This window comes from Ptychodera flava, chromosome 3, assembly GCF_041260155.1.
Source record: "Ptychodera flava strain L36383 chromosome 3, AS_Pfla_20210202, whole genome shotgun sequence".
Classification (NCBI taxonomy): Eukaryota; Metazoa; Hemichordata; class Enteropneusta; family Ptychoderidae; genus Ptychodera; species Ptychodera flava.
This window is the reverse complement of record NC_091930.1, coordinates 13032154-13056717: the sequence shown is the minus strand read 5'-3', so window position 1 is coordinate 13056717 and position 24564 is coordinate 13032154. Positions and strand designations below refer to the sequence as shown.

Genomic DNA, 24564 nt, shown 5'->3' with positions numbered 1-24564 from the left:
ATATGTTCTTTCACAAAACTACTGTACTCGATGCCGAGGCAGAACATTAAAAACATAAAAAATACTCTATGTAGGCCTATTAATTTATAGTATCTGATAATTAATCTTCATACATCTTGCAATCTTCAGACTGATTGTTCTTTTACTCATGTCTTTCCCCTTGTTCATGTGGTTGGGATGCACCATGATAGAGTAGAGCATAATATAATGGTAAGTTCCAATCATATAAATGGGAGAAAAGACTCAAGGAAATTCATATCGTTATGAAGATTGCAAAATGCATGAAACTTGAGTGAAAGATTGTGTGCTACACTTCGACAGCTCTAATTCGGCATAGAATCTTAGCATCATTGAGGATCTGATCAAATTTGGTATTTATACTGATATACTTTAATGATGTAAATAGTAGTGTTTATCAAAAATGTTCATATTCATAAATTTATGAATATCATTAACTACTGTAATCATTATTTTACACGAAGATTTCACTACTTTCATGTTTGAGACACTTCACCAGGATTTGGGTTCACTTTTTTGGCCGTTATAACAACAGATTCTGTTGTTATTTAACCTTTTCACAGGGATTCAATTAAGCGGATTTTATGTTTCCGCGAAAAATATTGAAATTATAACCCAGTTAACAATTAATACTTTTACAGTACTTACATTTTCACTATGACTTATCCCTTCTAGCTCTGTGATTCGAGACAGATTTTCACAATGTTTGTTGAAACATGCAAGCTTCTGTGAGCGGTAAAATAATTCAAATTCATTTTTTTCTAACAATCCGATAAAGATTCTTTTTGGCTCACATTTGGTATATGGATAAAACAAAGAGAGCTTATATAGTAGGTCAGAGGCGCCTGTCTCTAACTTTCTGTCTGGCTATCTGTCTGTCTGTCTGTCTGTCTGCCTGTCTGTCTGCATGCATGCATGCATGCACGCACGCACGCACGCACGCACGCACGTACGTACGTACGTACGTATGTATGTATGTATGTATGTATGTATGTATGTACTTTCATATTGGTATTTTTGGGAGAGGTTTTCCCTTTTTTGGTGAAAAAAACTATTTTTACCCAAAGTTCTAGTTAGATTGTTTTGGAACTTGACACTCTTGATCCTTGGGTTGACTTCTGTCGATTTGTTAAAATTGCGGTGAAATTTTCCTATTTGTATTTTTGGGGCAATTTTTTCCATTTGGTCAAAAAATCATTTTCTCTGAATTCACAACTCTGATTGCTCTGAAACTTGGTATGCATGTACCTAGAGGCAACCTTAGGTGAGAGTCTTCAAATTATGGTGATTTTTTTATATTTGTATTTTTGGGGCAATGTTTCCAATTTTTGGTCAAAAAATCATTTTCTCTAAAAACGCTTGTCCGATTGCTTTGAAATTTGGTATGGATGTTCCCAAGGGTAAACATAGTTAAGTATACTCACTCTGGCCCGCCACATCGAACCAAATGCGAGCCAAGTGTCATTGACGCTATGTTTTGCAGATCCTGCGATGCGTTCTCAGTTCAACCGATTGCCAGTTGACTCTGCCTTTAGAGACATGACTGATGTACATCTACTGTCAGATGAAGAGATACAAGAGAAGAATGAAGTCCTCGAGGCCATGGTCAAGGAACTTACGATAAGTAAAGGGATAAAAATATCACAGAATAGAGACAGGGGTCAAGGAAGAGGAATTTTACAATCGATGGTGGCAGAGGGAGACAGAGTAGAGGAACGTAAATTAAATACTATATTCAGTGAGTTTGTAGATGTGAAATCGGAGACAAGAGACTTAATGACAAACCATCCTGAATTGGTGATGAATGCTGAGAAACTATTATCGTATGCAGATGATATTGTCCGTGAATCAGAACTCCCTGAAAAAACAAAAGAAGTGTACCTGGATGTGAGACTAGTTGAGAAAGGTTGGTTTAATTTTTGTTTACATTGTAAATACGGTCGTTTGTGTATTTGGTTTGGTGTAGGGACCAAAACACTCGGCAGCCTGGGCCCCTATTGTATTTCCTCCAGATCTTTCCTCTTCTTTAAGCCCACAGAGACTTGGGCCCCTATCGTATTTACTGGACCTCAACTTTCTTCTTCCTCTTCTTTTTCTCTGTCTTGTTTCCAATTCCTGAAAACAATACACAAAAATCATGTACAACGTAACAATGCACACAACAACGCAATCGTACATACTTCAGGGGCGCAGATAGTCTTAGATTTATTTCTGGAGCTTGCTTAGCTTTTTAAAAACATCACTGCACATCGCATCTGCATGACTTTCTCACACCAGAATTTGTTTACTTTGAACTAACATTAACAACCCGTCCCTTCACGAACTCATGGAGAGAGACGCAACGGTGCTTCGTAATACGATAGAGGTGTACCTCGATTGTAATATTAAAACTTCTGTCGTATCTCGTCATCTTTCCCCGGTCGGATAAAGTCGCCTTACGGCAGCACGATCATACACCTGCCTCAATTTGCCGAAGCCCAGAATTGTAATTTACACTGCGGCGTCTTGCGTAGCAGCATCGAAATACCGGTAGACAAAAGCTATACTTCTGAGCGTGGCAGCCATGTTTGCTTCTGAATGCCCGATCTGACAGGTTGCGCAGTTGATGACGGTATCAATACTTCCGCGATTATTTGCTCATTTTCGGAACTGGATTTTCAACATAATGTCATGTCAGATGTGATATTCAATTATTTAGTTTTTTTGATCCACACAGAGAATGGACTTCCAGCGTTTTAGTGACCAGTTTATTCCCACTGTGTACTACTTCTCTGAACACAGTGCATGCGTGAGCGCTCAGATAATTTTGAAAACGGACACTGGACAGACAAACTTGGCCTTTGCGCCTCCGTAAGATATTGCGCCAATGTGGCTACCTCGGAAACAATAAATCAGATCTTTTCTCACTGACAAATAAAATGGAATTATAAGCAAAATCAGTTAGCCAATGAAATCACTTGCATTTTTCGACAACATATTACCGTTGACTAGCTTGTACGGACTCATATAACCACAGTCCCTCCATATGTGATATAACGTAACAAACTAGCGTACCATCACGTTAAACTATAGACATAGGAGCAAAGTCGTACGTGAAAAAAGTAAAGGACAAAATGCAAGTTGTAGGTTTTCAAACGAATTTTATTGACATGTAAGCTCTCATTTCCTTGTCGCTAGCGCTCCTGTTTAAGACCTGAGTAGAAAGGACACGTGGTTTAAAACGTAATAAATTGATGGGGCAACATTCTCTTGAATTTATTTGGTGCTCACTGTTTATTTTTGTACCCAAATTCGTAATTTTTCTAACAGAACATAAAACCAATAGAGAGCACAGTGTCTGTTACTGGTGGATTTATTTGTTTTTTAATTTTACTTCATTGGATCTGCGAGGTATAATTATCTCAGAAACGGTTTAGTTTTACCCGGGAAGACAACTTTTTCAAGTTACCTGCCCTGGTGGCTGGTTGCAATGTCCACGAATTTCGAAGACTGGCTTTTTTAAGTTTTCAAAGGTAGTAAAACATCCGTGACAGACTCGAAGAGGATGACTCCTTGTGAACGTCCTTAAACCCATGACCGCGACCGTCGTTTTTTTTAATGCGTTCTCTAATTTAGTATAATGATCGGTACACGTACATATAGCGTCTTCATAACAACATATAGCCCGTACATCGAAATGATAAAAATCAAGCAAGCCCTGACAGAAAACTGGAGTGAACTTGCAAAAGACGAAACACTAAAAACACTGTTCCAAAATCAACCAATAATCGCATATAGAAGGAACAGAAGTATAGGCGATACACTTATAAGCGCCAGACTTCACAAAAGCGACGACAGCTCGAACTCAGGTTCACACGAACCTGCACAAACACAATAAGACCAAACAGTAGACATTCTGGCTTCCCTACTTGAACAACAAACGTGAATGGAACAACATACTACCAAATAAAAACAATCAACCATTCAACACGTCTCACCAATCAAGAATAAATTTTAAGTGACTGATAAAGAAAACTCTGTTTTCGAAACGTAGCGCCAAGGATCGCAGTGTCACACTAGTCTCTCCACTCCAGTGCGGAGTAACATCAAGACACGTAGATTACGGTCACGTCTCGCCATGGCTAAGCAACACTTTACTTAAAACAGCCAAACATGACATACACTTATATTATACAAAATTTCACACACAAAACGCAAACAACCCAAATATGAACGATGTGTGGAGTTGATTTCCCTTTACTAACTAACCTCGGAAATTGTGAAAATCCACATGAGCAACATGTTACGGACGAAGAATGTAACAGTGATTATTTTTAATACATGTATAAATATGCAAATTATAGGACTTATGATCACTTGCCTATAATCTAGATATGGTACGTGGATTTCTAAACCACTAAAACATGGTGGTAGACACAGACATCACTAGTCTAGGTTTAATATTTAAGTAGTTATGGCCACTTTAAGTATATGGCGGCCATCTTGGACGCCATCTTGAAACTGACAAGTTTCCGGTGGTCAGATTTTGGTAGACTTTTAGTATGTTATTAAGCACATTTGACTCTATAAAAAACCGTTTAGAAACCTTTTGTAGCAATTTTTAGGGTTAAACCATATTTTCAGCCAACTAAAATTACTATTTGATTTTAATCTCGAAGAAAGACTAACAATCCAAAGGATTTAACGTCAAGCGTATATGAACAAATTCAACTTATGTTGGTTTATTACAAGGAGATATGGGTCATGTATACACTGTTATTCGGCGGAAAGTAACACTAACTTTTTCAATTCTGGCGCCAGATTTTTCACCTGTAAAGAATATATTTTGTCTGAAAGACCGTTTCTCAAACTTCCAGTTAGACTGGCTCCAAGTCTGTGGGCATATCAAAACATATAGTAAATTGAAGGATTAAATATCAGTAGACCGTCGCGCTGAGCGGTACGGCTGTTGGGAAAGATCTCGGGATGATCGCCTGGCTTGGCCAGCCATGCAGTTACCATAACTTTTTGGAACTTAGCCGCCGAGAAAAGCCAGGCGACTGGCAGCCAGTTTAACTTCCGGTAAAAAGCCTCGAAGTGAAGATACATCTTGCAGCTTGACGAGCGTGAGCAAGGTCTGATAATTTATGCAAATCTCGTAAAGTTGACGCTTTGAAGGCTCATTGTGCGAAAACAAAAGCGAATTTTAAAATCCAAGACTTTTCTTTTTTTGGGTAAGTATGCACCCAGCTCTCAATTGCCGTTAACGGAACACCAAGGTCTATATTGCATACAGGTAAAAGTCGCCATTTATTCACATTAAATTTATAGAGTAAAATTGCCAAAATATCTAGTTCAAATAGTGACCAAGATGGTCTTGATACCGTAAGCTGCGAAACCTGTCCACTCGGGCATTTCCAAGCGCGAACATGGATTACTGCCTATGCCACAACGCACATCGTTGTTGTGTAGACTACAATTCTTTTTATCCTAGGTTGCGGGCATTTATATTACCGTAGGGGCGGCTTTGTCCGACCTGGAAACAAGGAGATACGGCAGTTCTAAATATTACTTTGGCGGTATACTTCTATTGTATTAGACCACCGTCTCTCCATAGATTGTTAAGTGACAGTGACAAAAGTTAGTACAAACGATTTAAAATAGGAAAGTCATGTTGATGAGGTGTGCACTACACTGATGACCAGTTGTTTTTACAGACTCCCTGTTAGTTTCACGATCGATCAAGCAGATTACGCAGCGCATGGGTGCCTGTGGTTTCACCCGTCCGAAGAAAAATAAATGCGTCTGTAGAATTATTGTTCGCAATTTACTGTCATTGAAGACTTTACACCACTAATCCTAGATTATCTCCATACACTTTGACGCCGTCACAAGGGGAGTACATGGTCATTTTTCACCTCCTCGCATAATATAAACATGAAGCTATGGAAAGGGTGTCATGATCGGTTGACGATAATTTATAAACGAAAACGAGGAAAGCTTTGAAGATGCAACAGAAATTCTGCATTTTTAGTCGTGGATCGTAATTATGGAAATTTTAAAACTGTATTTGAGCTAATACCAACCACTGGAGTTGAAATGACTGGTACGGATCAGTGATCAGTTCCGAGTTCACCGGACCGTGACTTACCTGATGGTCACAATTTCTCTTCCACATCACGTCTCTCTCCGATCAGTGATGCCATCTTTATTTAAGAAATTTATTAAATTATTGATCGGATTCAAACTCACAACATACCTCACCGGGCCCACCCAGCCAGAGAAACATTTTTCAGTGATAGGCTATTTATTGTATTGTATACCGAACAGAAAGACATGATTAATATTTCCCTCTACGATTTTGGCGATTTTGTGCTCAATTACTGTGAATAGCATGCTAAGTTGACTCCCACTTACCCTTACTGTCTTGCTGAGTAGGCCTACAGTTGACCGTACCGTGAAGTTCAAAATTAGCATTTATATTTGGTTTGTAGTACAGTCGCAATTTCTTTAGCTTTGGTTTTGAAGCTGTCAATCATTCAGTTGTCGCACAAGTTTCAACATTTAGAACAATAGAATGCGATCACAACGAGGTGTTACCGCAGCATTTGAGTTGTCAGTGTGTTCCCGCACTGCTGTTGCCGCATGTTTTGAGGCGTCAGTGAGTTCCCGCAAACGTGTTGCCATAGTGTTTGCGGCAATAAAACAATGGGGAACGGGCATGAGACAATAGATACCGCAGACCTTGTGGCAGAGAACAATGCTACCGCACAGTTAACGCAAGGTTTGTCGCATACCGCAAAATGCGGTTACAAATTATGTGATTCTGATACTGTATATGCGGATGGTATACCGTCGCTGGGTGTGATGTATTGCAATTATATCATAACAGTTTATTGAAATTCTTGCACGGAACATCAAAAACGGATTTTTGCTCAAGCTGAGAGCTCGCGCGTATGCCAGCCGTGGTATATCGCAAATATACCATGGTTCTTTTAGCGTCTCGACCAATCAGATCGCTGTATTTGTGCCATCAATATACTGGTATGATATAATGACATTTATCTGACACTACTGGACGCATGAAATAATACAGTATGACATGAATTACTTCATACGTTTTGACTGTTATGAAGTTGTGTAAAACAATTGTACCTTTGACCTGTCTCATTTTAAGTGACAAAACAATTAGCAAGGAGATGTTACGCAACATTTGCAGACCTCAGGATTATCACTAACCAAATACAAGAACAGAGACAGACGTATATTCTGACAGCAGTTCAATTGAGCACACGACGCGGAGTGGAAGACAGACTACTGATAAGACTAGACGTGTATACTGTCTACTGCGAGAGTAACTATCTCTGTCGAGGATTTATTGTATCGTAGACCCTCGAGGGTCTATGATTATGTTTTTCAAAATTCCTGTCAACAAACCCAATTCATACCAATATAATTGACACCCGTGTGAGGCGTGTAATAAGAACAATCAGATATCTGTTTCATCAACTTTTGCACAGTACTCTTGGAGTTAAATCACTAATTACAAAACTTTATTTAAAATGTAAATAAGGTAATTATTAATTTGACATGCCCAATGCTTCTCAGAACAATCAAATATTTATTAGATCAATATCTGTAGCAATATCTGTTGCAAGTAGCATATGATACCTGTGTACCAAATCTGACTTGAATCTGTTCAGGCGTTTTTGAGTTATTGTGTAAACAGACAGACAGACAGACAGACACTGCCAGACAGACACACTCACACGGACAGACACACACACGGACAGACATACAGACATAGCTATGAAATTAGCCCACGTGTGAACATGTCAGCTAAAAATGACGGGCGCGACCAGGAAATTGTAATTAAATTTCAACAAATCTTACAGTGTGCGTTAATTCCAACGGCCGTCATATTGTTTTCTGAACTCCCTACTAAGTGTGAGCGCAAAGACTTTTCTGCAGCCCCTTTTGTCACAGAAGTCGACATGTCAGATCTTCGACTTCTACCTGTTGCTCCTGTTTTGGTGCTATTACAAACTCTTTGTGCCGATTTATTGTCCTTGGTACATCTCGAGTGCCCCGCACTCAAGCTCAAAACTTCTTTGGCATTAGCCATGATGACAGTTCAGACACGTAACGCAACTGAAACGCTGTCTGCGTGTCCGTGAGTGGAAGATTTCACATTTGTGACTGAGACCTGGGCCAAATTAATTTGGCACTCTCTCAGATCATTCCCTGTGATGTTCCTCATAGAAATGGTTAATTTTCAAGCGAATCCCAAAGTTTTTAGGGAGCTTGAAGATTTGCATCGCACGCCTTCTGGTAAGAAATGCGCACTGACTTCTGGGAGATTTGTGCAATCTCACGCATTCACTGAATGACGTCATTGTGAGGTAGAATAGTGTTTTGGTATGTGTTGATCTGATAGAACAATTGCAAAATGTAAAAATAATAAATAATTCAGAATGGCCAACATGACAAAGAAAGAGAAAAATCCTAAATAAGCAATGAAAATTATCATGTTAACAAATGATAACAAACCAATACTTTACACAAAAAAGCTTGAAATATTGAACAATTAAAATTTCAGCATGGCCTACGCAAAACAACAAAATTACAAAATATAAATATTGTTTTAGAAAGATATCATTATGATTTGTGGACGTAGACCAGCACGAGGATATATTGCACAGGTACAGAGAAAAGAGTCTTGAATTTCAAACAAAAGAGTTTGCGTGTGGCCTTGACAATAAACCATTTATACAAAAGGTTTAATAATTGTCAAAAGTTAAGGAAATATAATAGAACTGGGTCATAGTTTAACAGTACGGGAATAAAAATTGAGAATGTAAACAAAATGTTATTTTAGTATGGCCTCCATAATCAACAAACGTAAAACTGTTTATGAGCATATCATCAATAAATTAGTAAACTTATTCCGGAATTGAAGGTGAACAATGCATATGAATATTGTGAACATAAAAACTGCAAGACACAGAACATATAACAATAATAAATTTCAGTATAGCCAACTCAAACAACAAAAAAACCAAAGCAGCATAGATTGTTAAATTAGGGCCATGGATTATTGGAATAATAAAAAGCAAATACCAAAGAATAAAATTTGCAAACAAACATGACAAATATATACATACATCATATGAACATATGGAAAAGTTAATGAAAATTTGGAAAAAAACTTAAACAAGCGACCTAGTGGCCGATATAGCTCCGCTGTGTTTATGTAGAGAATAACTATTTTTGACACATGTTGATGAATAAGGTGGAAATCTTTGAAAGCTCAATGCAGTTTCCAGAAATAGGTGGCTAAACTAGCTGCAAAAATACACAATTGAAGATTTCATCATACTTTGAATATATCACATCGGATCATCACTCGAGAACATGTCAACCAAAGTTATCTGATGAGTAGTTTTTTGAGAATAAAATTTTCTGACCAGAAATGGCAATAATTGCCCCCCCCCCCCCGAAAAAAAAAATTCAAAATTCAGAAAGACCAAGTTTAGTTCATCTATAGAAACCTGTATACCAAATTTCAAAGCTATTAGACCAGTACTTTTTGAGAAACACATTTTTTGATCAAATATGGAAAAAATTGCCCCAAAAATTCAAAATTGCAGATTTCATCACAATTTCAATAAATATCATTTAGTTTATCTATAGAAACCTGTATACCAAATTTCCAAGCTATGAGTAGTTTTTGAAATACGCATTTTTTGACCAAAAATGGCAAAAATTGCCCCAAAATACAAAATTACAGATTTCATCAGAAATTCAATACATATTACTAAGCTCATCTGTAGAAACCTGCATACCAAATTTCAAAGCTATCAGACCAGTACTTTTTGAGAAACACATTTTTTGACCAAAAATGGCAAGAAATGCCCCAAAATTAAAAGAATTCAGATTTCATCATAATTTCAATAAATATCATTAAGGTGATCTGTAGGAACCTGTATACCAAATTGCAAAGCTATCAGATGAGTAGTTGTGGAAATACACATTTTTTGACCAAAAATGGAAAAAATTGCCCCAAAAATACAAAATTGCAGATGTCATCATAATTTCAGTAAATATCATTTAGTTCATCTGTAGAAACCTGTATACCAAATTTCAAAGCTATCAGATCTGTAGTTTTGGAAATACGCACTTTTTGACAAAAATGGCAAAAATTGCCCAAAAATACAAAATTACAGATTTCATCAGAAATTCAATATATATTACTGAGTTCATCTATAGAAACCTGTATACCAAATTTCAAAACTATCTGACCAATATCTGAGAAATACATTTTTTGACCAAACATGGTCAAAGTTGCCTTTAAAATGCAAATTTGCATATTTCTGCACAATTTGAACAAATCTGAAAAAGATCATCCCTAGAGACATATGTACCAAATATCAAAGCTGTCTGACTGGTAGTTTAGAAGAAGAAGATTTTTAAAGATTTTTTTACCGAAAATGACAAAAATTGCCTTAAAATACAAATATGCAAATTTCACTACGATTTGAACAAATCTGACTGAACTTACCCTAAGTAAACTGCATATCACATTTCAAAGCAATCGGACAAGCGGTTTCAGAGAAAAAGATTTTTTTACCAAAAACACCAAAAAATGCCCCCAAAATACAAATATGCAAATTTCACCACGATTTGAACAAACTTAAGTGAGGTCACCTCAAGTGAACTGCATATAAAATTTCAAAGCATTTGAACTGGCAGATTCAGAGGAGAAGGCAAATGTTGACAGACGACGGATGACGGACGACGAACAACGATGACGACGACGACGGACGGATAATGGAAAATCAACCCAATTGATAAGCTCCGCGTCGCTGACAGCTGAGCTAAAAATTAAACAGTCGTTGACAGTACAATAAAACAAATCAGTAAAGGTATGCATTTCAAACCAGATGTGAAATGAATGTGCTTCCGTGTTTTACAACAGGTTCATTAATAGTAGTACGCTTCACAGAACAATCAGATATCTGTTATATCACTATATGTAACAGGTTTTATCAACTTTGCACGGCGCTCTCATGGTTTAATCACTAATTACAAAACTTTATTTAATATGCAAATGAGGTGTTAATTAACTTGACACTGCTCAATGCTTCATGGGACAATTAGATATCCATCAGATCAACATATTTAGCTCGTTTTATTAAAGTTAATGCTGTAATTTTAGAGCAATATCACTAATTACAAAGTCCATAAAATATGCAAATGAGCCCTTAACTTGACACTTTTCAATGTTTCATAGCACAATTAAATATTTATCAGACCAATATCTGTGGCAGGTTTCACCGAATTAAGTGCCCTAATTTCAGAGTTCTATACCTAATTACAAAGTTTATTAAAGATGCAAATGAACCCTTAATTAACTTCACACTATGCTTTACCACAACACAGTCAGATATCTGTCGGATCAGTATATCCAGCAATTTTTTAACACATTTGATGCAGTTATTTCGGAGTTATATGACTAATTATAAAACTTCATAAAATATGCAAATGAGCTATTTATTAACTTGACACTGCCAAATCCTTCTCAGTACAATTAGACTTTTTTAATATCAATATCTATACCAGATTTCACTAAATAGGGTGCCGTAATTTCAGAGGTATATTCCTAAGACCAAAGTAATTAAATTCTTTGTGTTGCGTCTACTCAAAATTGAAAAAGGTACGCATCTAGCGGCTGAAAAACACACACAAGAAAATTAACACAATTTAATTTGACTGCAGCAAATAAAAAATTGTATAAAAATTTTAGTTCAGAACAGCTAAGCGGTGGAAAATTTCCTATTCAAATGCACTGTATGTGTTTTTCATGAAAACCTTAAAAACCTAAGCGGGTGGGGATGCAAAACAAAGAATTTAAATACCTTGGCCTAATTACAAAGTTCATTAATTATTCAAATGAACCCTTGATTAACTTTACACTACTAAATACTTTACACAACAGTTAGATATCAGTCGGATCAGTATCTGTAGCAGATTTCCTCACAATTAGTGCAGTTATATCGGAGTTATATGACTAATTACAAAACTTCATAAAATATGCAAATGAGCTATTTATTAACTTGACAACTCTGCCGAATGCTTCTAAGTATAATTAGATAAATATAAGATCAATATTTGTTGCACTATCATCAAGTTTGGTGCAGGAATTTCGGAGTTATGTCACTAATAACAAAAGTTCATTTAATATGCAAGTTAGCAGATAATTGACATGACCATCACAGTATCATCACAATGTTCTGAGATTGTCTGTCATCTGTGAAAAGTTTCATGAAATTTTGTGCTGTATTTCTTGATATATGTCTACATTGTCATTACCGTCTCAATAGGATAACCATTCTACGGAAAAAAATGATATTGCATAATTCATTAATATGCAAGCCACACTAATCAAAATCTTATCAGTTCTTGCAAGTAGCATATGGTACATGTGTACCAAATCTGTCTTGAATCTGTTTAGGCGTTTTTGAGTTATCTTGTAAACAGACAGACAGACAGACAGACAGACAGATAGACAGACAGACAGACAGACACACGGACAGACAGACAGACATCGCTATGACACAACCCCTTGTATGTGAACATGGGACAGACTTATTAGAGACAAGGGTATTTGCAGGACGGAAAATTTGGATGGGAGACTTTTCATAAAACAAAATAATTTGAAATTAAAAATACCTTGATAAAAATTTAGGGAGACAAATTGAAAAATAAAACCCATTGGTATTGGTAACAGTAACAATGAAAAAAATAATTAAAAAAACACAAGTATTTGATTGCAAGTCTTTGGAGAGGATAAAATCGTGTTCATTAATTCGGTCTGTGATTGAGAATGAGTTAAATGGTTGTGAAAACATTAAAACAATGTGGGCTTCCACCCTAATTACAAAAGGCCATTAAATACCGGTGAGTCAAACAGTAACCAGATATGAACTGAATATGCTCACGTGTTTTACAACAGGTTCACTAATAGTAGTACGCTTCACAGAACAATCCGATATCTGTCATAACACTATATGTAGCAGGTTTTATTAACTTCGCACAGTACTCTCAGAGTTTAATCACTAATTGCAAAACTTTATTTAATATGCAAATGAGCTATTAATCAACTTGACACTACTAAATGCTTCATTGGACAATTAGATACCCATCAGATCAACATTTGTAACAAGTTTCATTAAATTTAATGCTGTAATTTTAGAGTAATATCACTAATTATACAGCTCTTTAAATATGCAAATGAGGCCTAAATTAACATGACACTGTTCAATATTTCATAGCACAAATAAATAGTTATCAGATCAATGTCTGTAGCACATTTCACCAAATTTGGTGCCGTATACCTAATTACAAAGTTTATTAAATATGCAAATGAACCTTTAATTAACTTCACACTACTTAATGCTAATGCAACACATAAGATATCTGTCGGATCAGTATATGCAGCAGTTTTCGTCACATTTGACGAAGTTATTTCAGAGTTATATGACCAATTATAAAACTTCATGAAATATGCAAATAAGCTATTTATTAAGTTGACACTACTCAATGCTTCTCAGTACAATTGGATATTTATTAGATCAACATATGTTGCAACTTTCATCAAATTTAATGCTGTAATTTTGAAGTAATATCACTAATTACAAAGTTTATTAAATATGCAAATGAACCTTCAATTAACTCCAAACAACTAAATGCTTTATATCACGATTAGATATCTGTAGGATCAGTATGTGCAGCAGATTTTATCACGCTTGGTGTAGTTATTATGGAGTTATATGACTAATTACAAAACTTCATAAAATATGCAAATGAGCTATTTATCAACTTGACACTGTAAAATGCTTCTCAGTACAATTAGATATTCATCAGATCAATATCTGTACCCGATTTTACTGACTTGGATGCCGTAATTTCAGAGTTATATACCTAATTACAACGTTCATGAAATATGCAAATGAACCCTTAATTAACTTCACACTACTAAATGCTTTACACTACAGTTAGATATCAGATGGATCAGTATCTGCAGCAGATTTCATCACATTTGGTACAGTTATATCGGACTTATATGACTAATTACAAAACTTCATAAAATATGCAAATGAGCTATTTATTAACTTGACACTGCCCAATGCTTCAAAGAATAATTAGATATATATCAGATGAATATTTGTTGCAAGTATCATCAAGTTTGGTGCATGAATTTCAGAGTTATGTCACTAATAACAAAAGTTCATTAAATATGCAAATGTGCAGACAATTGACATGACGCTCACATAATCATCATAACGTTGTAAGATTGTCATCTATGAAAAGTTTCATGAAATGTCGTGCAGTGTTTCTTGATATATGTCTACAGTGTCATTACCGTCTCCATAGGGAAACCATTGTACGGAAAAAATTGATATTGCATAACTTCATTAATAAGCAGGCCACACTAACCAAAATCTAACCAGTTCTTGCAAGTAGCATATGGTACCTGACTACCAAATCTGTCTTGATTCCGTTCAGGCGTTATCGAGTTATCGTTAAACAGACAGACAGACAGACAGACAGACAGACAGACAGACAGACACACGGACAGACAGACAGACATCTCTATGACATTAGCCCACGTGTTCACACACGTGAGCTAATAAATCAACTGTATGTTGCAAAAACACTTTTGTATTCTATCATGACACTGAAAGATAAACACGTGTACCACCACATTTCATAAACAATACAGCAAAGTGACAATGAATTGTATTACAGCACTGTAAGATCAATATCTGTACAAAGTTTCATCAAATTTGAAGAGGTGTTTCTGGACATATCACTCTACCGAGGAAAGTTCAGTTACCATGATACTGCACAGCGTTGTTCAATGTTCAAGCAATGTGAGCTCAACATCTGTACCAAGTTTTATGACATTTGATGAACCCTTTCTAGACATATCAGCCTAATTACAAAAATTCATTTTGACCCAACTGCTTGGGGTTAGATAGGGGCGCCCTCTATGTTGAGTATTTTTCCGCCTTTACTCATGTCACTTGTGATGTGTCAGCCATCTTGTTTATAGCAGTCGACTTTTAGTGAGCTGCTCAAAAATTCACTCTCACTAGTATTTGATGTGAAAGCCTTTCATACATTATATCGGTTCAAGAAAACACGCCAGAACAGTCCCCAGAAGGTTTCGATGTGGAAAATCCACCACAATCTGAACACCGTGCACCGATTTGTTCAGGCTGTAAGCAAGCAGTAAAAGGGCATTGTGCTTTGCGATTGCAACCTGGCCCAAACTGCACTGGTCTTGTTACAACTCAACATGTGACAGAGAAAGGTACGGCAAGTAAAGCCTCTTCAATTTCTAGTGACCAAACAACAACTTTTTCGGAGTTCGACCGCTTAAAGGAAGAGGAACAAGAACTTTTGATAGAAAGAACTTTTTTACTGCAAAAATGCGCACAGCATGAACTGGAACAACGCATTAAATATTTTGAGCGGGAAGTTCATTCTCTCCGTATCGAGGACGACACCACAAGTCACGCACAACGACCTCTCGTATCCTCACCTCTTACGTCTGACTCATCAGCCAGTTTAAGTACCAGTCATCAACAGAGCACTACAAAGCCGTTATGTCACAAGACTAGTAATGTTTCACATCTGATCCCCACTCCACCTCTTACTTATACTTCTGCTAACTCGCGCGCACCCGCAACAATCAGTGCTGGGGACAGCGGTCAGAAGACCACCATAGAAACTTTACGTCATGATACAACTGCTAACCATGCAACCCAACTAGCTCAGGTGCTCGATTCAGCATTTGGCGTATCTCTCTCAGGCCTGCCGCTGGACAGGACACACTCATCAGTCCTAATCATCATTTTGTTTATCCATCATCAACACAAGGTAAAACAGGCAAATCCCCTAGAGACATTCAGGCACCTGGTACAGTCGACGAGTCTAGAGTTCGTTTGCCTCACTTACGCCTACCTCGAGAAAAAGGAGGAAACATACCAAAGTTTGACAGTCTGACAGTGGCGCAAGTAGTCAGAGGTGAACTGGAAATCATCAACTCTGCATATCTACCTATGTTACATAGAGAACGCAGCCACAGATTATTACATCTTCAAAACTTAATGCGGCTTGCACACAAACACGATTGGTTGGATGATCTGAATTTCTATGCTACTGTTTTAGAGAACATACATTGTGGAGGACTGGAGTGGAAACATTCTTTCGATCAGTATGAGAAAGAAATACTCTCCCCAGACACCCTAAAATCAGTCAAACAAGTAAACGACAACACGGTAAAGAAGAACACTGACAAGAAAAGTGACATTTGCTACAAATTCAATTTCCAGACCTGTGAGTGGGAAGATAAATGCTTTAGACGTCACATTTGTTACAGATGTCACAAATTTAAGAATACCGCAGAGCCATATAGTGGAAAAGATTGTGACTGACCGGAATACAAACCCACTCCATCTGTTCACTCTTCATCACTTGCAAGCATAAGTGATTTTTGTCCAACAATTTCTAGTCTCGGTCTCCCGTCAGTACAACCACTTTCAGATTTTCAATCAGTGTCTACAGTTTCTCAATTTGTCTATTCGCAGGCTCATTCGATTTCTGATACTCAGGACACCTGGTCCCTTACCCCAGGTTTGAATCTTATCTGCACCTCTCACTGTGCTCAGATCACCAACAGCGATTGATCCAAAGCCATGCCAACACACGGGTCAACTGCTGGGTCATCTTCATGTCAGACTAACTCAGAAGACCCTAACTTTACACAGACAGTACTTCATGAAGAAAGTACAGATTTTACTTCAGTCTCAGGTTTGATGACGCCAAGACTTGAATACTTTTGTATGACACATAAACAGGTGCATCTGTCAGGATCACCCAATTATCACATTTGTTGTTATCCTGTTCCTACAAAACTGAATGTGCCACTTTGGCGATCATTACTTCAAAACTACCATGACTTTATTATTTGTGATTATCACCAGTTTGGTTGGCCAGTTGGTTATACCAGAGACACTGTACCGATCTTCGAAATTCGCAATCATGCTTCGGCGTACCAGTTTGCAGAGGACATTGAACATTTCATCACAACAGAAGTAGCGGCTAGTGCCACTGCAGGACCTTTCACAATTAACCCACTACTTTCCAACCACTTGGTTTTGTCACCGCTTCAGACCGTTCCCAAGAAGGATTCGGTTCACCGTAGGGTGGTTATGGATTTGAGTTTCCCGCCAAACTTTGCAGTTAATGACGGGATTTCGTCAGACTTCTATGATGGATATTACATAAAACTAACTTACCCATCGATTGATCAATTCACAGACCTCATTAAGCAGAAAGGACCTGGTTATTTGTTATTCAAACGAGACTTGCGCATAGTATATCGTCAAATATAGGCCTACATTGATCCTAAGGATTACAATCTATTAGGCTATTGCTGGAATAATCTTTTTTATTTTGACGTTATTTTTCCCTTTGCTTTGGACACAGATCAGCTGCTTTAGCTTGTCAACACACCACTAATGCCGTTATATATCTATTTAGACAAACTGGTTATGTTGGAATTAATTACTTGGATGATTTGGAGGGGTGGAGGTGGCCGAAAAAGCACAGGCAGCCTTTACTTCTCTGGGTAGACTTCTTTCACCACTTGGGTTGGAGGAGGCACATGACAAAGCTGTACCTGGTGACCTTCAACATGTATGTTATTTTTAGGCACAGAATTTAATACCATAACAATGACTATGTCTATCTCAGCACAGAAATTAAGGAAAATTAGAAAATTAGGAAAAATTAGGAAAATTACACGCAGTGTCAGCCTGTGTGTGTGCTCAGGCAGGGTGTTTTTATCACGTATGCTTCAAATATTTCGAGCTCAATACAACTCGCCACGTACCTACTTAGACACTCAGTTCTTTGCAGATTTAGTTTGGTGGCGTACATTCTTACCACTGTACTCTGGTGTCTCAGTTATTCAACATCATAGATGGAGCTCCCCTGATGCTGTTTTCTCAACAGATGCCTGCACCACAGGTTGCAGGGTTTTTTACAAGGGCTTGTATTTTCATTCCATTTTCCCTTCAGGTACACTGCATCAAAATATACACATTAATGCACTTGAACTTTAACAGTACTTGTAGCATGCAGCTTATGGGGTCATTTATGGCAAGGCGTCCGCATTCAATTATATTGTGATAACATGTCCACTGTTAATATAATCAATTCAGGGCGTTCTAGAGATGCTCACATGCTACAGTACCTGAGAGAGCTGTGGCTTGTCATGTCACTTAACAGTTTCGAACTTCAAGCAGTGCATCTTTCAGGTCAAGACAATCGCATTGCCGATCATTTAAGCAGATGGCACATCTCGGTGTCTCACGCAGATGCATTCCACCAGTTGACAGGTGTTTCTACCATGTGGGTGGATGCTCCAGTGTCACTGTTCACAGATTTGCATTTTTCTTTATAACTTTTTAGTCCATTGGAAGTTTTCATAGTGTTGTAATTTGTTTTTCCACCTATATTCTCATTACAGGATGGTCTGTTCTTCAGCATGAAACTTCAGCACTTCAAGCATCTGCTTTTGCTGCAGGAACAATACAAAATTTAAAAACCCAGTGGAGAACTTTTCTCTTATTTTGCAACCATTTTGGGCTGACGCCAGTCCCAGCCACACCGCATGTAATTTCCGCATACCTTACATTTTGGTCCCGTTCTATTACATCAGTACAGTCGATCAAGAACTATTTAAACGGTGTCAGTAAACTACATCTGTTTTAAGCCTCTAGTGCAGTGCATTTGAGAGCTTCCAGATTAAATTAACTCTCAAAGGACTTCAGAGAGTTCACACTAAGTCATGTGTACAAAAATTACCTATTTCACCTGCAATTTTGTTAGCTATACATAAGTATTTAGATTTTTCTCAAGCATTTAACCATGTACTCTGGGCTGCCTTACTTCTAGGGTTTTTTCACTTTTCTCAGAAAATCCAATCTGGTAGTCCAGTCTCAATCTGTATTTGACCCAAGTAAACACCTTTGCCGTGAGGATATCAGATTTACCGATTTTGGTCTTGAAGTTACTATCAGATGGTCAAAAACTAATCAGTTACACAACAGAGTTTGTTCTATCCCAGAAGCAAGTCTACCGGGTTCAATTTTATGCCCTGTGACAGAGTTCGCTCATATGTGCAAGCTCATTTCAGCTCCTCCGGGTGCACCTGCCTTTGTTTACTTTTCCAAGGGAGTCCTTGTCTCACTCACACATAGGGTTTTTGTCTCTTCGCTGCGTTCACTTTTGGCTGCAGCAGGTTTTAACCCTTCACTATTTTTGGGGCATAGTTTTCGCCGTGGGGGTGCTTCCTTCGCCTTCGAGGCAGGTGTCCTTGGGGAGCTAATCAAGCTTAACGGGGATTGGAAATCATCAGCGTATTAACAATATTTAACCATCAATCCAGCTCAGTGTTGTTCTGTCACGTTGTTAATGAGAGAGCACTTGCTCAGTCATTACTAGTTTTACGCTGCATCACACTGTTCAATAGTGATGTCCTGTTATACATGTTGTTAATGAGAGAGTATTAGCTCAGCATGCACCATCAGTTTTATATTTGAATCAGCAGCTTTATATATTAATACAGTACTGTTCATACCTCAGCAGTTTTCAAAAACAGTTTTGTTTTACTAGTTTTTGTAGCATCAGGAGACCAATGTTCTGTTATTTGTTGAAATGTCACTTACAGTTTTTATCCAAATGGGGCAATACCTCTCGCTTTCATCCCCTGGCTTGGCGGCTTATAGCTGGTTTTGTAAAAAAACTCTTTGCTCAGGATTAAAGATTTTGCCAAGTTTCGCCAATGCCAGTGTGTGGTTGCCTTCCTTTTGTATTTGCCCCATTCGTTTCAGCGTTCTAGAGGGAAGCTACTAATTAAATATGCAAATCAGCAGTTGATTGACATGATATTACTACATATCCTTGCATGCCATATTACTGGAAGATCAACATCTGTACCAAGTTTCATCAAATTTGATACAGTATTCTAGACATATCATACTAAATAATGAGAGTTGATCAAATATGCAAATTAGCAATAATTTGACATGATACTGGTTAATGTCTTCTAACAGTATTACAGTACTGAAAGATCACAATCTGTACCAAGTTTCACTAAAATTGATGCAGTCTTTCTGGACATAGCCCACTAATTAGGAAATTTCATTAAATATGCAAATTGGCAATTAATTTGAATGGCACTGATAAATGTTTTCTTTCAAATGTTAAAGAAATGTGAGCTCAACATCTGTACCAAGTTTCATGAAATTTGAATAACCTCTTCTTGACATATCATCCTAATTACGAAAATTCATTAAATTTGCAAATCAGCAGTAAATTGACACGACACTTCTACATATCTATGCAGGGCTCGAAATTAACTTTTTTTACTGGTAGTCCACTTAGGCTACCATTTTCTGAAATTGGTAGCCCAGTGACAATGGCTGGTAGCCTATGCATATTAGGGATTTTTTCATTAACAAGAGAAGAAAAAGCTATTTTTCAAGATTCTGCCCATTCAGTGAATTTGTTACTAAAGACATTTGATGTGAATACTTGCACACCTTTATTACCCAAAGGAAACTGGCATTGACACTAAAAAGTTTGGTGACCTATCATTGTATTGACAACCCGTTCCATTCTCAGAGTTGCATGCCAATTTTGATAGTCGTCATGGCAATGACAACCACCTTCTCAGCAGGGCTAAAACAGACCATGGGCTTTCTGTAGTAGGGACGAGTTTGTAATTGATACCTTTTGATCAAAATGCAATGAGAATACGTTTTCATTGGCTATCATTTTCTGTGTCTGTCATCCAAGTACGTCGGTTGAAATATTGAAAATTTCTTGAAAAGTTCCATTTGCAAGGTCATCTTTGTAATTTGCAAAACAAAGTCATAGTGTGGCCTTACTGTGTCCAGCTTGGTTTGACTGCATTTAGCTCGTCCAAAAGTGAAAGACCGGACATGGCACGCCAAGGACTGACTGAATTCATGTCTTAGGCTTTGGTAGTCCATGTGGGCTACCATTTCTTAGACTTTGGTAGCCCCAGGGAAAAGTTGGTAGTCTGTGGACGCGGGACTACCGCTAATTTCGAGCCCTGCTATGCATACTATTACATCACCAAAAGATCAAAATCTATGCCACCTTTCATCAAATTTGATACAGTATTTCTAAACATATACTAATTATGAAAGTTCATCAAATAAGCAAATTAGCAATCATTTGACATGATACTACTTAATGACTTCACACAGTATGACAGTACTGTGAGATCAATATCTGTACCATGTTTCATCATATTTGATGGAGTGGTTCTGGAGATAGCCAACTAATTTTCATTAAATATGCAAATTGGCAATTATGTTACATGACACTGCCGAATGTCTTTGTACACTATTATGAGTCAGTGTACTAAAGATCTGTACCAAGTTTCATTAAATTTTCTGCAGTATTTCTGGACATATCCTAATTACAAAAAATCATCAAATATGCAAATTAGCAATTAACTGATGCAATACCGACATATCGCATATTGTTTACCATCAGAGATCTGTGCAACAAACATCTTTACAAAATTAAATGAAATTTAGTGCAGTTGCTCTACCTATAGAGCTCTTTTTCAAAAAGTCACTGTGAATGACATAGTCCCCGTTTGTTTAATAAAATGGCCGTCAAACTGCTATTATGGATCGGATCACAAAAGAAATCTCCTTACATACGTATGACATAAGGAGTAGTTCTTGTACAAAAATAATCGCAATCATACCAATCCATAATCCAATAACACTAGGTCAGAATTTGAAAGACAATAGTTGTAAACATTGCTACGTGCAGAGAAAACGAACAAAAGGGTGAACTCAGCAGTTAACGTTTAAACAAAATTTATTACGAAAATAAATCTAATTGCTAAGTCAGGGATAGAGTACAAGCTTTAAAAGTGTACAGACTACTTATCTCAGCTGGGACGGCAAAGCTCCAGTCTCAGAGTTGTAACAGTCAGTCGGATGAATGAATAGTCCTTTTGCTTGCAGGCTTGAAGCTGCACACAGTCCACAGTATAAATCCAGCGTTGGCAGTGAAGGTCTTGAAAAGTCTTGAGAATGACTACTGCTGGAGTTTAGTAACACACAAGAGACACGATCCCAAAAGTCTGACTGGAAGCTGTGCACGTCCCTTTTATACCCATGTGCTTACATAAAGGCATATAAGAACAATCTAGAACTTTTATTGACATGCTAATTACTGTTCTAAAATTACCTCTCTTACACAACTAATTAAATTTCTAAAAAAATTCCGAACATGACTAATTGAATTCAAGGTTGTGAGGTCATTAAGGGCAGTGACCTTGAAAATGTTTTAGACTAATTGAACTCAGGTCATGATGAGTGTGGGGGGAAATGACCTACATAACAAAATAGACACAAAACAGCACAGAACAGACAGTAAATAGACGGTACACAAATAAAGTCAAATTCATGAAAGAAAGATATATGGACCTCTGGCCAAAAGACCAAGAAGTGATGTCAGGTGTTTCGAAAATAGTAAGCGCATGAATGAAATTGCTCCAGGCATCTCTGAGATATCTGCGTGAATGGACGGATGTACGGACACATGCATGCACGGACATGACCAAACCTAAAATTCCGCCCGGAGACTAGAATTTACAACCAGGCAACTCTATCTGTAAAACCTGAGCTAATCAGCAATACAATTACTTACCTTATGGACTGAAAATCACATTTCCATCAATAAAATGCAAATATGTTGCTATGGAAACATGCGTTACATCAATATGTATATACGATGACATTAAAACACATTTAAACAATTTAAAACCTAGCAGCTTTCTGTAATAAATGAGCTAATCAGCAATACAATTACTTATGGATCAAATATCACATTTTCACTTATTGAAACATGTGAGCAATGAAACATGTGAGCAACATCAACATGTATCTATGATTGACATCAAAGCACAACAAAACAATTTACAACTTGGCAACTCACTGTAAACATTAGGTAATCAGCAATACAATGACTTGCCTTATGGACTGAAAATCACAATTCTATCAATAAAATGCAAATATGTTGCCATAGAAACATGAGTTACATAACAATGTTAGGAAATTGTTCCTTTAAATGTTCCATGTGTTTGTGTCAACAAAGGAAGTTTGCATTCAGTCAAAATTTGTGAGATCAGAAAATGTCTGAGAGTTGACTTTTAACGTTCGTTTTTTTATTTGTTTTCGAAGGCTATCCAGTCAAGGGGAGTGTCCTGGAAGTGTTTAAATTTGGATCAATGCCGGGACAATTTAATGGAGCCAGAGGAATATACATCAAGAACAATGGTCAATGGGTTATATGTGATAGAGGGAATCATAGAGTTCAGGCTATTGATCCAATCAAACTCTGCTGTGATCTCATCTTACGATTCCATGCTTTCCCAAAGTCATTTGATCCAAGGAATGTCACAGTGGATGAAGACAATGACAAATACTTTATGAGTGATATCGGGAATGGCCAAGTTGTGGCGGGTTCTGGACAAAGTAAGATTTTAAACTGTTTTGGACGCAAAGAAAGAATTGATCCAAGAGGTATCTGCTTTAGTCCTGATGGTTTTATATTCATTGGTGACAGGAATGGATATGTGAGAAAATATACAAAATCTGGTGAACACATTGCAAGAACTGAAAAAGGACAAGTCAGTCGGCCCTGGGATCTGATTGTGAATAAGAAATGTATTTTTGTATCAGATGATGACAGGAAATGTGTTCATGTTTTGAATCACCAGATGCAAAGTATAAGAGACATTGGCAAGGGGTACTTACAGTGGCCAATGGGTTTGTGTTTTGATCGCCAACAAGATGGCATATATGTTTGTGATTACCTTGCGAATAGAGTGGTTCACTTCAATGGTGAAGGTGAATTTCTCAGCTATATAGGTCATGGTCAGTTACAGGAACCCTATTACATTGCACTGTGTAAGGATTATCCTTACAGATTAGTTGTAACACAGCATTTCAATGTTCAACTACTGTACATATGAGCAGACATGACACCACATCATGTCAACTCTGCAGGGATATCGCTAGTGAAAATTTACAAATTTTCTGAAAAAAATTACACAACTCATTGCAACTCGCAAGCTGTAAATTTGTCTTTTTTGCTGTTATTTCAGTAATTTGCATATTTAATCGTAATTTTGGATCAAACATCAACGTATCAATTCAACGAACTGGTTTATCAGACTGTTTGTTTTGTAAAATACTGTCAATTATAATTTTTGTACATTTTCTGACAGCAGCCTGTTGCAATATTTTGTGAAATATATGTCAGAATAATGACTTGCACAGATGTGTGCATGAGTGTACAGAAACACATATAGCTGCAGACATGACAATATAACATTTTCCAGACTAGTTTTACAAAACACGATGCTACGGAGGG

The 24564-nt window shown here is 37.2% G+C and overlaps 1 protein-coding gene across 1 annotated transcript in view; it reads left to right on the top strand.

The window, feature by feature from the left end:
* LOC139129582 (uncharacterized) overlaps nt 1-24293 on the top strand; it is a 37275-nt gene extending 12982 nt beyond the window's left edge. Inside the window, exons 6-7 of the mRNA XM_070695225.1 lie at nt 1502-1924; nt 23370-24293. Of these exons, the coding sequence (XP_070551326.1) occupies nt 1502-1924; nt 23370-24163 (1217 nt within the window). The 3' untranslated portion in view covers nt 24164-24293. The remainder of the gene's footprint in view (nt 1-1501; nt 1925-23369) is intronic.
* Nucleotides 24294-24564: the final 271 nt, after the last annotated feature.